Below are 14,861 nucleotides of genomic sequence, written 5' to 3'. Positions count from 1 at the left end.
AGACAGAGGACGGTGTACAGACTGACGCTTGTGAAGGCCTGGAATGTGGAGGAGATGCAGGCCTACGCCGAGCTCATTGCTTTGGGACAGCCTGACTTTATTGAGGTCAAGGTAGGTCTAAGCAACACTTATAGACCCAGTTTTTCGTTTACATGTTTCTTAGTTGAACGTGCTTCTATTACTTTTCACTCAAGAGCTTGGATAATGAGCTGCATAAGCTTTTTTTGAACCAATTAAACAGCAGCACCAGGTCTTGGCTGGTTTCAGTAAAGAGTGAATTGTTTTCATGGACAGTAAATTAGTAAAGTTTTAGTAAATTTCACTTTTGGGGGGGAGGTAAACCGCAGGAAGAAATATACTGTTGGAATACTCTGGAAACAACATGGTTAACATACTAATGTGAAGAAAAAAAAAAAAAAAAACAAACTCAACAACCATCTATCATCACGACCTCGTCTGAGTGGCAAGCATCTGTGATATAAAATGTTAAAGCTTTCCTGCTCCTCTTACTGGAGTTTCATGGTCTGTCAACTCAGAACATGTCCCATGCATCAAACTGTGATGGAGCCAGGTCTGTAAGGACGCAGCAAAGCGGTCTTTGATTTCCTACTGCTGCAGTCTGTGTCGCATCGTATTTACTTTATTCACCTGCGATCAGGCTGCACTATGGAGTTAGAGGACAAAGGGGACAAGGAGGCTAAAAATATACTGTAGTTGCTTTTGTAAGCTGGCAATCATGTATAAACCATCTCCGCTGTTGTAATGTTTCCCATACCTGTGTATTACACTTAATAATGCAAGATTCTACTTGGAAACACAAACATGGATTTACAAAATGTAAACACTGAACATGGAGATAATAAAAGAGGTTATTATTTGATTAATGTCAAGATCACAACAGACAAAGCTGCAGCTGTATTAATGTAGATGGTATTTAATATTCATACTGGTCACCTCAATTAAACAAATGATAATTTAGTTTTTCTTTGTTGTTGTTTTTGTCTTTTTAATTTTTTCCTTAGATATAAAACTGTTTGCTTCATTCTTTTCTATGTTTTATACTGATATCCACTCCGCCATGACTCTTTAATCATAGCTGTGTGAATTTAAGAATTTAAGGTGCCAAAACCTTTTGCACAATCCTACATTTCAACATAAGTGGGATAATTCACATGAGGGGTGGGCTGTGAACCACATTGACCTCATCCTGGTCATTCGGTGTGCATGGTATTAATAGTGTTGGAGGTGGCACCTGGTGGCAGCCTGAACTACCGTTGTCATAGTGACGAATGTGCCTGAGCCTGAGTTCATTATTCATTGCATCACATCAAGGTGTGATTCCTGTAGAAACAGAGGAAGAAGCAAAAGATTGAGTTAGTAAAGCTTTTCTTTCATTTTCAGCAGAATCTAAAAATAATTTCTTTAATGTAAAGGTTAAAAGCTCCTTTTCCGGATGTGATGTAAGGGGGTTCTAATTATTTTGTCCTGCTGATTTTTCCTTATCATCGTGCTTATCAAAATGCATGCCTGATATTTTGAATAATAATTTAAGACTCAGAATGTTAAAACTGCAAAATGTACATCCATGACACCACTGACATAGCTACTTTTTTTTCCATGAAGTAATGACTTTGGTAATAAACCAGTCATCAGAGCTGCAAAGTGTTTTACTGAAACACAGTAATATGTTCGGCTGAACTATTTTTCTTTGTATTCATTTGTCTTGGCACAAAGTTCTCACCTTGTTTGTTCAAAGAATCATACAGTGACATAAGAGAATCAGGTGAACATCGCTCAAAAAAGGTTTTGTTTCTTCAACTATAAGAAAATAAGAAGAAAATACAGTTTTAGTATGTTGACCTTTTCCCTCCTTTTGAAAACTACCTACATTTTATGGCAGTTAGTACAGCATAATTAGTTGTCCCTACTTCGATTAGTAGAGATCAGAGAGAGACATGATCTTTGAAGTCAACCAAAGTTAATATTTAATGTTATTCTATTTTAATTTCACTGTGCAGGTGTTACCCAGTTGGTTTGAACAGGTCATTTTTGAGCCTTTGTGCCTTTGCACAAGATTACGCACATCAAGGCACAACTCATATCCCCTTGTGAGTCTCATTTCATGCATCTATCATCCTAAAAGTCCTGATAAAAAGGCAAACTAACAGGTAAAAGGCTTCCCACAGACAGAGTTAGAACCCGTGAAGTATCTTATTCCACACAGAGCCCCAGACGGGAATACCTCCCTACATCATCTCATTCATAATCCAGTGCATATTTCATATCTGGGCTACTTTACAGAGTTCTACCACTGGACACTCCCCACAGGGATCCATTTGCTCTCAGCTACTGCTGCTGTTACTTTGTTTAACCTTCATTTATCTAGGCACAGCTTGCTGAATTGAATGGTCTTTTTCAGCAGCAGCCTGGTTCCTGTTACACTTAACTACATCTGGTACACAGCAACCATCTGTCAGACAGTTCTGTAGTATCTTAGACTTAAGAGTATTTAGTGTCTAAAAGCATACAAAGATGAATCGAGAATCAAATCTTTGAAAAACTGTCTGTGAACTACAAGAAGATTTTGAGCTGTTTTAGTTTCAGAACTTACTCCAAAGCAGCTCATGAAATTTAAGAAATTTACGATCCACAAAAGAGTGTTGATGCTGAAGAATATAAACGTGTAAATGTACATGCACTAAGTAGACCACAGCCTTATTATTGGGTGTCAGGGAGACCAGGAAAAGACAAGAGTTACGACAAATTAAACAAAGACAGGAATTTGTGGTGCAATAAGCATTAAGCTGGTGTGCTACTGAATTACTGGTATCAGCTAAAAACTGCCTACATATTCATACTATGTAAATCTGGGCATAGCGTATTAAACAATTACCAAACAATTACGAGATAAAAGGGTGGTTGTTCACTACTTGATTGGTAAACAAGACCAAAAACCAGATTTTTCAGCTCTGTCACAATTGGCCATGTGGTCTCAGACACCGAAGTCCTGAAAACTGCAGCAGATGGAAGTATTGACGTGACTGCATGGAGTTAACCACCATCTCTTAGCAGTCTCACATAGCTCTGGCTGCTACATCCCAACTTAAAGCCAAATCCCAGATGACATCTTTCTCCTGCCTAATATCAGCGACATATACAACCAGGTTATTTGGTACAGATGAGATGGGGACGTCCAGTCTCTTCACCTGCATGAAAGCCACCTCACTATGCTAGAAAAACATGACTTGTGTCATCAGAGGATGTAGTTTGTGATGCCATGCACAAACTACATCCTTAATCACAACAATGAAAATTCATTATAACCTTCACCACACAGAACTCTGAAGCAGTAACATGTCACATAAAATGATTCACTATTTATATGAGTGCTGCTGGGAATTTTTTTCTTTTCATGAATTCTGTTTCTCATAAATTAAATCTAATTTATTACTGCTTTTTCAAACATTTCCTTGAAGTATTTTGTTTATTCTCAAAAAAAAGAATTTCACGCTTTTCCATGGAGAGAAAGGAAGGGCAGAAGAAAATGCATTTTGCTGATACCATCAACCAGCATCAGTTTTAAATCTCTGATGCACATCAGTGACAAATTAAAATGAAGAACAACATCGTAATGGACCTTGAGACAATTTTCATTGTCTGTTTTGATAAATGGGCTAGACTTTGCTCTTCAGTTCAGATGTGGTGATTGTGTGGCATCACAATCTTTTTCACTTTCTCATCCCAACCATTCACTTGAACAGACATATTGCATTATGTGTTAATATTTACTGCGAAGGAAAATATTTTAATAGATAAAATGAAGGATCTGGTGTCACAGTGAGGGATTCGAAAGTCAAATCATGAGGTTTGACAGCAGATAACTTTCTCACAGGACAACTGGCATCAATAATCTGTATGTGCAGGTGTTGAATGTGAGAAAATTTGTTTCTTTGCTCATAGCTTGCCTGCAAGCAAAGTGCTGTCTTAAAGCAACCAAGAACAAACTTCTGTTATTCCTCTGGTGTCTTTTTCTCTTGATAGGCCGGGTGACGCATGTTGGTTTAGAACATTAGGCTCTCAAAGGCTTGTTGAGAGCACTAAGTGGTACCTAAAAATTTATTACCAAAACAGAGGAAGACTTTGTTCTTGTAAAGAACACAGTCTGACACAGAACTTCTGCTGCATGAGCTGTCTAAACTATTGTCCTCTACAGCAGTACTACAGCACAGGCTGTTAGACCATATAACCCCACAGTATAAATGTTCAGAAATACACTTTGAATCATACAGACAATGGTTTGGCAGATAGAGGAAGTAGTTTCACCTTTTAATTCCTTCAACATACCAGATGCTTATTCTATTTTCAATTAACTATATGCAAAAAAAAAAAAAAAAGTTATCAAATATTTTCAGATGAGCTTCAGTAAATTTACGCATGCAGAGAAAATAATAAAGGATCTACAACTGTTGATAGTTTTCTTTCTACCATTAAAATGTCTTACATTGATATCTTATTGAGTGCTGCTGGATGTCGTTGCTATGCGTCTCGAGTGAATTAATCAAGATAGAAATAAAATATTCATGATCAACAATGCTTGACATGGACATGTGTGTGCCATGGCCATTTTCCAGCCTGCAGAAGAGAGTTCATCATATATGTCAGTGTTTCTTTATCTGGGACCTAAGGAACCCCTGCCACTACTTTAACACACGTGACTTAAATGAATGGCTCGTTGACAGGTTTGCAAAGAACTTGATCAGGAATTTCATTAATCTGCATCAGGTGTGTTGGAGTAGGATCATATCTAAAACATGAAGGACAGTGGGTCCTGATATATGTCATCATATAAGTCTCTGGCTTTATAAATGAGCTTCTTAGTTCAAGTTATCTGCTGAGAGCAGCCTTTGTACTGACCTTTCTCGTATGGTAGCTGTGTGTATTGATCTGCCACAACATGTCACTTTGTTATCAGAGTGAGCACAGCACTAACAAGACAGCTGGGAGGAGTGCAGTGGATTGGCACTCAGATCATCTCAATAAATGTGGCTGTTCAACTACACACAAGAACCGAGATGTTTAAAGGAATCAAACCCCTCACTCTTACATGCACTGCTTTCCTTTATCAAACTAAGAGAGGTAATTAAACAATGGCAAGTCTTTTTCTTTTACTTTTTTTGTGTTTTTTACAAAGAAAACAGATAGAAAATTAGTTTGAACCCAAAGTTTGTGGTTTAACTGTGGTTTTAATTGTCATATTTGATTTTGGCCCATCATTTGTCCATCATCCAGCTCCAGAACAGCTCCTCTTTTATTCCAAGGTGTTTGCAACATTTTTTTATTGGCATAAATTGTAAGTATTTCATTATGTGTGACCTTCAGAAGAGTAAAAATAACTGTAAAATCTTAACCACATCCTGACAATCAATTATTGAAGCCAGTCTCAGTGCTGCAGGTCCAGGGTCACAGTCAGGGTGAACTCTCACTCTTAATCTCTCTCATGTCTCTTTTTACGTAATTATCTCCTCTTTCTCCTCTTATCTTTCTGCCCCCTTACTTTCTCGCTTCCTGCCTATGAGCACTATATTGTTTCTTTCTGAACAGATAAAAACTGTCTGGCTGCTGAGCTGTGAGCAAACTATCGACTTCAGCATCATGAGCCCAGTAATTAGTGGATCCAACAATGGACTGGTGACAGTATGATAGAGGGAGTTACTCTATCAGATAAGAAACTTAAATTAGCCGTCACTACTGACTGATGGGAGAACTAGGTTTTTACATTACCCAGTTTACTCGGAATTACCTTAATAGTTTTAAGGATGTGGACGTTTACTTGTTTTCAGATTGTTATATAGAACAGTGTTATCATCAGTGCCAGACATAGTGTAATATCTATGAACAGACAAGTTGACCACTAAGTCAAAAGAAAATTATCCTCAAGAATTCATTCCAGATATTTGGGTCCAGCAGAGCAATAAATCTTAAGTCACATTACACAAACTCTGAGATCACAACAAAAGAGACATTGAGGTGTTTTAGGTAAAAAATCAGCTAAAAAAGTCATAAACATAAAAAAAAGACAATAAAGCGTGCACCTATTTGCAGAAAAGGAAAGATAAGCAGAGCCAAACCAGGAAAGAGAAATCTCTCCAGATTTCCTAAGTGTGCGCCTCATTATTCAGGTGTGTCCTTTTTAAGTTGTAAGCAATCTGTTTATATAGATGCAAGTGTTGAGCATTATTTTTATCAACCTAAGTATTGGCCTGTAAAAATGATTTATTGGTATGTGCTTGTCCACCATTTCCAGTGGCAAGACCTTTGTTATCGACCCATTAGTTATTAGTTTATCATTTTATGCAACACATTCGGTTTGCACAGTTTACCGTCCACTGTTCAGTTGTTAACCAATGACTGATTTATTGGCTCAGAGCAGCATTAATACCCCTTACCTGATACTGGTCCCTCACTTGATTGAGGAAATGGATTGCAGAAAGAGAGGGTGGTAAGCACTGGGCAAGGTTGTAAATGTGCAGAGATAAATTTAGTGAAAAGAAGTTTGTTATCCACAGTGAGTGGGGCTTTGAAGATCAACATTTATGATTCTCACTATAGGGGGAAGAAATAGATTATTGGAACAGGTGAAGGGCTGTCAGTCTTTGATATGTCCTCTCCCACACACTTCCTCAGTGGATACAGTACATTAATTCCTTCCATATATTTGAAAGATTTCATCTCTCTTATTGCTCTCTCCCCCTCTTCCTGGGCTATTCCTGCTGATTTATACTGAGTCCTGGATAGTTGATCTTTATTCAGCGGGCCTCCAGGCAAGGCTGATAACTCCAAGGTCTGTCATCAATTCTGTGCAGTGTTCTTGCCCCGCCTTGCCCCCAGCCACCCCCGTATAGTCTCTGCAAACACAACCCCTAATGATACACTTCACTTTCTGTTTGATTTCATTTTGCTTGTGCCGTGGATTTGCAAGCAGCTCTACAAGACTTATGTGGTTACTTTCCACAGTCCCCAAGTGGGTAGCAAAGAATAGATATAAATGGTGCTCTTTGAATAGACGGCACATAGGAGAAAGGGATCAGTTGTAAGATTGGCTATTGTTCAGTCTGCCACAAGAGAAATCAACTAAATGCCTCCATTTTTAGAAATTTCCGCTTGTTGTACTTGGGGAGTTATCTCCAACCATCGTATTGGCGTTATTTCCATATGTACTGTATATTTTTAGATAGTACATTTTTATCTTCCTTGAGCATGTAATCCTTACAGTCAGACTTTCAGAGTGAGATTGAATTATACTGTGGTAAAGTTTGCTACAAACAACTTGCTATAAGCTTTTGATTTTTGGAACATTGTATAGCAAATCTGCTCAGAAATTCTACGTTTCTCTCTGGACTCATTAACATTTGCAGTCGTGTCTAGTTGTGACTTTTATTGTGAAGTAGACATACAACTAAATATCTCAGTAATATTTATGTTATTCACGTTTGTGGGTCCTGAGTCTTAAATTATCAGGTAATTAAATTAATTTTACAGGTTTCCAAAGCTCAAAGAAAACTATTATTCTTGACAGGACTCACAGGAACATGCTGCAGCATTGGAGGTGTAAAGCTATAAGTGGAGATCTATCTTCCTACAAAGGTTCGTTTCCAGGAGGTTTTAGACAGAATTTGAGTTTAAACAAATATTTCTGTAGTTAAGAGTTGAGCATGTTTGTTGTTGTGGATATGGTCAGTGTAAGGGGCTACAAGAATGCATATTTAGATGATGTTTGAGCCAAAATGAAAGCATGTCCAAACCAACCACTGTCCTGTTGTGATTGAATTTTGAGCCAAACTGGTTTGGTTGTAAATAATCCTTGAATTTGAGAGTCCTCCATGCCATGCAAACATCAGTGCTTTCATCTGTGGAAACATTTTTCAGGGATACATATTTAGTTTGCCCTCTTGTTTTAAACTCATTTTATACAACCATTTCTACCAAAAATTAGTTTCAGGGAACATCTTTAATCCTATAAGATGAACCATTTGTCAAACTTTCTGATTTATGGCCTTTATCGTCATCAAAATCCGCTCTTAAAAAATCTCTTTTCGGCTTCATTAGAAGTGAGGCTTACCCAGCACTGATATTTAGAAATCCATTCAATATAAACCTATACAACTTAGAAATATTGTAAATCTGGTGTATCTGTAACGTCATGACGTTTTGGTATATAATTCAAGAAAAGCAAGTTACTAACAAATTTTAATTGTAGTTTAATTAACTTTCTTTTTCCATGTTCACATGGAAATACAAAAAACAGTTAACCACAGCACCTTTGCTTATATGATCATTTAAGGACCTGATTCTAGCTCCTAAAACTATTTGATTTCAGGCTTTAAAGTAATTCATAATTAATCTAATTGCTGAGTAAATTCTTGAATCCAGTGGTATCAGTTTGCAGCAAGCGTCTCCTCTCTGCTCTCAGCCGGACTAATCAGTCGTTTGTCTCTGTCATGGGGGGCTCATGTTCTTTTCTCAGACCCTCTGCTTCTATTGATCAGACATTCAGCCTGCTGTTTTTGATTGATTTTTGTGGCCAAGGCCAGATGCTTTATTACTCCAATGTTTTTTCTCTTACTGCAGAATTGTAGTTTGTCAGCATCCAGTTTTGATGGCAATAACCAGAAGTTTTTGCTGTGTACTTATTGAGAAATTTGCAGCCTTTTCTTGTTCATGGCAAGATGTTGCAGATCTTCTATAGATCTGTGGTGGAGAGAGTACTTTGCTTTTCAGCCATCTTTTGGGGGCAGCAGCATCAGAGCTCAAAGAAACTGAACAATGATGAAAGAAAGCTGGTTCTGTGTTGGGGACTCCTGTTATGACCAGGAAGCCAAGAAAGTATGTCGCACCTGCTTAACATGATTAACACAACTCTTAAAAAAAAACTCATACTGATTAAACAGCAGTTTCAGTCAGAGGCTTCTTCGTCTCTGCTATAATGAAGAATGGTACAGCCATAACCCAACCCACTATCTGTTTATCAGTGTTTCTCAGTTCTGGTCCTCAGATTCCCAACATTAACACACCTGGCTGAAATAAGTGGTTCAATAACAGAACTGCTATGAACACGAGGAGGTCCATTAATCTGAATCCAGTGTGTTGGAGGAAGAAAACATCTAAAACTCGAAGGGCAGTAGGTCCTTAGTACCAGGATCGAGAAACACTGTTGTTTATAACTAATGGATATAACTTGATTATTTATACTGCAACAATATATTATTTCCATTTTGGCATTATAGAGGTATTAAAGAAAAAAAAAATCATATTTTGTATGTAATGTTGGTTGTCTGAAGTCCTCAGTCGATAAACATCACCCACCCTTTACTCCACCTGCCTTCAGCTATTATCTGTTGTTGGACCTGTTTGCTTTCAGGCTTCAGCTATTACACACACACACACACACACACACAAAGATATTTCATTTCTTTAACATGCAAAGCTTTGGTTGTTAAGGCTGTATGTTTAGGATTATTACTCTGCTGAATTATATTTAATCTAAATTAGTTGAATTTGCTTCATTTGTCTGAATCTAAGAGCGTAAAATACTCCTGCGTGTCTCTACATCCATTCCTTCATCAAGTAAATGAGTATGTATGAAGTGGCCAGAGCCAGTGTCGAGGGATAAAATTCAAACAGGACTTTGCTTTGGGGTCATCAGCTATTTTTGATGTTGTTTCCTTGTTTTTCTCCAGACTTTCCTTTTTACTTTTTCATCATTTTGATCAAGGGTGTTTTTATTTAAACAGTCTGCACAGTCATGTTCCAAACTTTATTTATTTATTTATAAATAAATAACTTTGGTGGAGCATTCCACTTTTTTTAAGCTACTAGTGGTTCATAAGATAATATAGAAACTTTACTGATCCTTTAAAAGGAAATGTGTTGCAGCAGCCACGTAAACCACCGTCTATCCATTGATTTTCTTTACCGCTTATTCCAGTTCAGGCTCAGGTAGAAGCTGGAGTCTAACCCTGCATTTAGCAGGCGAGAGGTGGGGTAAACCCTGGACAGGTCGCCAGTCTATTACACAGAGACATATCAAATCAAAATACAACATGTACATCTTCCAGTTTGTGATTTATCTTCTGAAATTATGGTTATGTGGCCATTTTGAATTGTGGACAAGGGTAAATGTATGTTTGCATCTCGAGAATTTTCTGAACTTGCTGTAGAGTCATAAATATAATTCAAACATAATATTTTATATCTAGTTTCTTTATAAATCAGGCTTGGATGCTTCGATTATACACACCACTGATTGTTACCTTTTAATATCTAAAGTTTTGCACTTTTGAGCCACATTATCGAGCAGAGATGATGCTAGAGAGCTACTATGATGCACTTACAGTAATACTATAAACTCATTTTAGAACCTTTGCAATTCACAACCCTAAACCTACGCCAATTAAAGGTGACACTTTAATGGGGTAGCCATAGTCTGGAGTGTACGTTGGCTGACACCCAAAGTAAATGGTGATGAGTAATTAAACCTGTGGTTTTTTTTTGTTTGTTTGTTTGTTTTTTGGGGTTTGTTTGTTTTTTGTTTGTTTGTTTGTTTTTTTGCATAATTTATGTTTGTAAATGTGGTTCTTAAACATATTAAATTAATTCTTTCTATCTTTTTGAAAAGTTAAAAGTTTTGAAGACAAATATCTGCTCTGTTGATGTTAAATACACCAACAGATGACTCAGGTGTAGTTTCTTGTGTGCTTGCTGTTTCTGTTGGTCACTATATTAAAAAGCTCTGCCTTTTCCTGTGCTTGTTTTATGACTATGTGCTTATATATGTCCAGGGTGTGACGTACTGTGGTGAAAGCTCTGCCAGTAGTCTGACCATGGCAAACGTTCCCTGGCACCAGGAGGTGGTCGCCTTCGTCCAGCAGCTGGCTGACATGTTGCCTCAGTATGAGATTGCCTGTGAGCACGAGCACTCAAACTGTTTGCTCATTGCACACACTAAGGTAAGAACACAGCTGTGAAACTCATATTTATGTTAATAGTACACAACATTTGCATCACACCCCAACTAAACATAAATTGTAACATCTGCACATGTTGAAAACAAGTTTAGACACAGACTATGGGTCTTGAATATTTCTGCACTTTTTACCTTAAGAGGTGGAAAATTTGTTGTAACTACTTGCGTGTGCACACAGAGCTGTCTTTAAAACTATCCCAAGAGTTCATAGTTGCAATTATCATGGCTTGAAAGGGTCAATTTGCTCTGTAGTTTTAGTGTAGATCTTCAAAGTTTGTACTAACCTGGACAACAACAACTGGTCCCTTAGCCAGTGTCAGATCAGCTGCAGTGTATAATTAAGTAAAGACTTAAACTCATTCAGACAAATAAAAAAGAAGACCAACAATATTCTTAAAACTGGGGAATTTTCAGGAAATTGGAACCTATCTATTAAAACCTTTTGTTGCTCCTTGTCAGAAGAAATGAGAGGTTAAACCCTCAGCTTTCATTATAAATTATTGATTTTTTTGCAAATTTTTCTTAGTTTGTTTTTTAAAATTTGAAATTCTTGACAAGGTTAACTGAATATTATACTGCTGGCACACTCTTCAGTTCAGTCGTTAATTATTTTAGACACGTTTCTCTTTGAAATGATCTCTCCAGACAGCTTAGAAGTTCACTGCAGGTTCTTAAGTTTTTAAATTGTTAGTTGTCTTGTTTGATCATTAATTTAATATAACCTCATGTCAGCCCTTTTTTTTTGGCAAAGTGCAGCAGTAAGAGTGGTTTTACTCTGGCTGAAGCACACTGCCCAGTAAAATATCAGTCAGTGCTCTGCTAAGGCAACTGTCTGTCAATAATTAATGATGATTAATTGCCGTCTGGGTTACATCCGAAAAAGTAGAAATTCAAGCAAGCCAGTTAGGCACCCACACCTCCCCATCTCACCAGCACATGCACATGAACTCTTTACTGGGCTTTATGAATTATCACACTTTATTCAAGTGCCTAATCTCATTTCCTGTTTCCTCTGATTTATTTTCTCATGATTGCTGCATCGTTTCCACACCACTCTGCAGACATGCAAACAAATGTATTCATACTACTTTTCAGGTCAGGTACACTGAAGCTTTTCATGCATGGGTATGAGGTTAGTCTGCAGTTCATTGTAAAGATGTTGATGATCCAGATTCACCTGCAAAATCTCTCTTCTGAACAAGCATCCATGTTCTGTTTTTTGTTCTGTACGTGACATTGATCTTGGAGCATGCACAGTTGGCATGCTCAGTCTGCATGGTTCCAGATTTTTGGGTGGTGTGCTGTCAGCTGCAGAAGGGCTCAGTAGACCCTCGCAGACTTGTACAGACGATGAAAATAACATCACGCAGGCAGGGGCTGATGCGGAAAGTATGAATTACCTGTAAGAGGACAGATGGTTATAAACCATGCCACAAGATAGCCTTACTGAAGGGATCAGAACTTTTCTTTGATCACCCATCTGCTTGTTGTAAGTAGGAAAACAAATTACTGTCCCCTTTTTGCCCTAAAACATAGAAATACAAATTATTTAAAGGTGATTTAAAGATCCATAATCAACAGAATGAACTAAACTACATTTAAAAGGTAACAACATTCATTATTTTAATACATCCTTGAAAGTGCTTGATTATTGTGATAAGTCTGTTTTTTAATTTATAGTAGCAGCATCATTTGTTGGCTGCCACTGTTATCATTGCTAATGCTAATTTAAAAAAAAAGGGCCAAACAAACATATTCTTTAAGGTATTTGTTGTGTAATTTGGAACTGCAGTTTTGATTTGTACAGTTAAGCTGCTATACAAGACAGTAAATGGTATCAATGCTGTTTAGAATAGTTTTAGTGATCACACAGGATAGGAAATAGGACAAAAAACAAGGTTTCAAACTGCTGTATCTCTTAATTTATTCTTTTCTTAAACATGAGCTCAATATTTCACCAAATTAATTTCTACCTTCAGCTTTGCATCAGAAATATAACAGTAGCCATTTGTGCACACCTCAGTTCATATGCACCTCCTCGCTTTCAGCTGTCAGAATGGCCTAGTATGCACCCTCAAACACATTTGCTTGCCCCCTTTCTGCTCCCTGCTGTCTCGCTCTGTCATCAGATTGTGGTTGTAGTGCTGATTGCTCTGAAGTCTGTTGAATAAGAGCTCTGTCTGTGTCACCATGACAAAAAATAACTGCACTTTTTGCTTTATTTATTTATGTCTTTAGAGGGAGATTTGTAGCACATACTTTTCTTCCAATTAAGCTTCTTTTTTTCCTTCCCCTACTGCCTTTATATGTGTTTTTCTGCATATGTTCATGCATTTGAACAAGTAGTCAGGGAGACATTGCTGATGTGAAACACCAGTGATGCTTGGTGCTCAGTTGTAGCTGGGGATGATGGATGGTGTTTGCTACATGTTGTGTATTTTTACATCTCGTAATCTGGAGTCCTGCGCTCTATCAGCCCAGAACACAGTCCGCCCATCAAGCTGTGATGGAGCCAGGTTTCTGGAAGGATGGAAGCTTTAGATTTTCTCTTACTGCAGCTTGAGTTACAACCCATCCACTGCGTACTCCAATGTCTGTGGATCTGCTGCACCTAATACAGATCTTTGCATCTTTGTCTTCTGTTGTGTACATAAATAAATTTAAGCTTAAAAAATCTGAATAAAATACAGACTGGCTTCCTGCCAAGGAGGATGTTGATATAAAGAAAATTCTGCCACTGTCTCTTTGCAGTTTTACATATCCTATCATGTCTTCATTTTAAACTAAAGGAATAAATTACCTGACTCTTTATTTCCATATGTTTTACTGTTTTTGTTACTTTAATGCAAAGTATTACTCAGACTTTGTTATTATTCTGTACTGGATTATGTGAACTTCATTTTACCTCCTCAGTCAGGGTATGAAAGCACACGAGGGGCAGAATGTAGTTACATATTCAAATCGACAAACACCCCTGCAGCATCAGTAATTGCTTTGGCATTGTCCCAGTCTGCAGGGAAAAGCTGAATGCTGAAGGGAAAAGAACTTGTTTTCTAGTGTAGTTCTGTCTTGTTGCACTGATCAACATGCTCAGGTGATGCCACTTGGTATGTTGACAATGTTTTCACAGACTCAGGTTCTTTACTTCTCTGGAATACGTTAATTTAAGTCAAGTTCACAATGAAAGATTTTATTCTGTGTTCCAGTCCTGGTGGGTTCACACTGCATCAGTGTTCTCCAACATGGGGTCATACACTAAAATATTTTTTCACGCACTGAACCCCAAGTTGACTTTATCAAGCAGCTCCAGCTGTTTTGCAGACAAGTTGCCTACTTGACATTTAACAATTTGATACAAGAGGCTTGTGATTTCATCTGTTTTGTTCGCATGGTTGTTGAGGGAAAACTGGCACTTTCTCTCCACAGCTTCTCTCTCTTGAGTCTGTCATGATAATGGGTACAGGAAATGTCAAGGAACAGTATGTGTTCATGCCCACGTTTAACTAAATTCTGCTTAGTTTCCTGAGTTTACCATAGTTTCTTTACCACACGCTTGGTTATGGTTGTTTTATGTTCCCTTATTTTCCTTTTCTGCTTCCCCCGAACCCATTGGCTACATCTCATTGGCTTTCGCCTCTTGCTCACCTAACCTTACCCTCCAGCTGCCTTCTTGTGAGTGTTAACAGCTAACCTCACCATAGATTTGCTAGCTCGTGGAGAAAAGTATTCCAAAATGTTGGACCTCACACTGAAAAGGACCAATCCCCCCAAATTTCTTGCACATGGACCAAGCACCTCTACCAGATTTTGACCATAAATCTCTGCTGAGCTGGTAGTT

General features: G+C 37.8%; 1 protein-coding gene across 1 annotated transcript in view; it reads left to right on the top strand.

Moving 5' to 3' along the window:
- tyw1 (tRNA-yW synthesizing protein 1 homolog (S. cerevisiae)) overlaps positions 1-14,861 on the top strand; it is a 61,264-nt gene that overhangs the window by 39,059 nt on the left and 7,344 nt on the right. The window contains exons 14-15 of the mRNA XM_041995166.1: positions 1-111; positions 10,839-11,006. Coding sequence (XP_041851100.1) covers positions 1-111; positions 10,839-11,006 — 279 coding nt within the window. The remainder of the gene's footprint in view (positions 112-10,838; positions 11,007-14,861) is intronic.

The sequence above is a fragment of the Melanotaenia boesemani genome, chromosome 9, assembly GCF_017639745.1.
Source record: "Melanotaenia boesemani isolate fMelBoe1 chromosome 9, fMelBoe1.pri, whole genome shotgun sequence".
NCBI classification, from domain to species: domain Eukaryota; kingdom Metazoa; phylum Chordata; class Actinopteri; order Atheriniformes; family Melanotaeniidae; genus Melanotaenia; species Melanotaenia boesemani.
The sequence above is the reverse complement of the archived record's forward strand: the minus strand, read 5'-3'. Positions and strand labels throughout refer to the sequence as shown.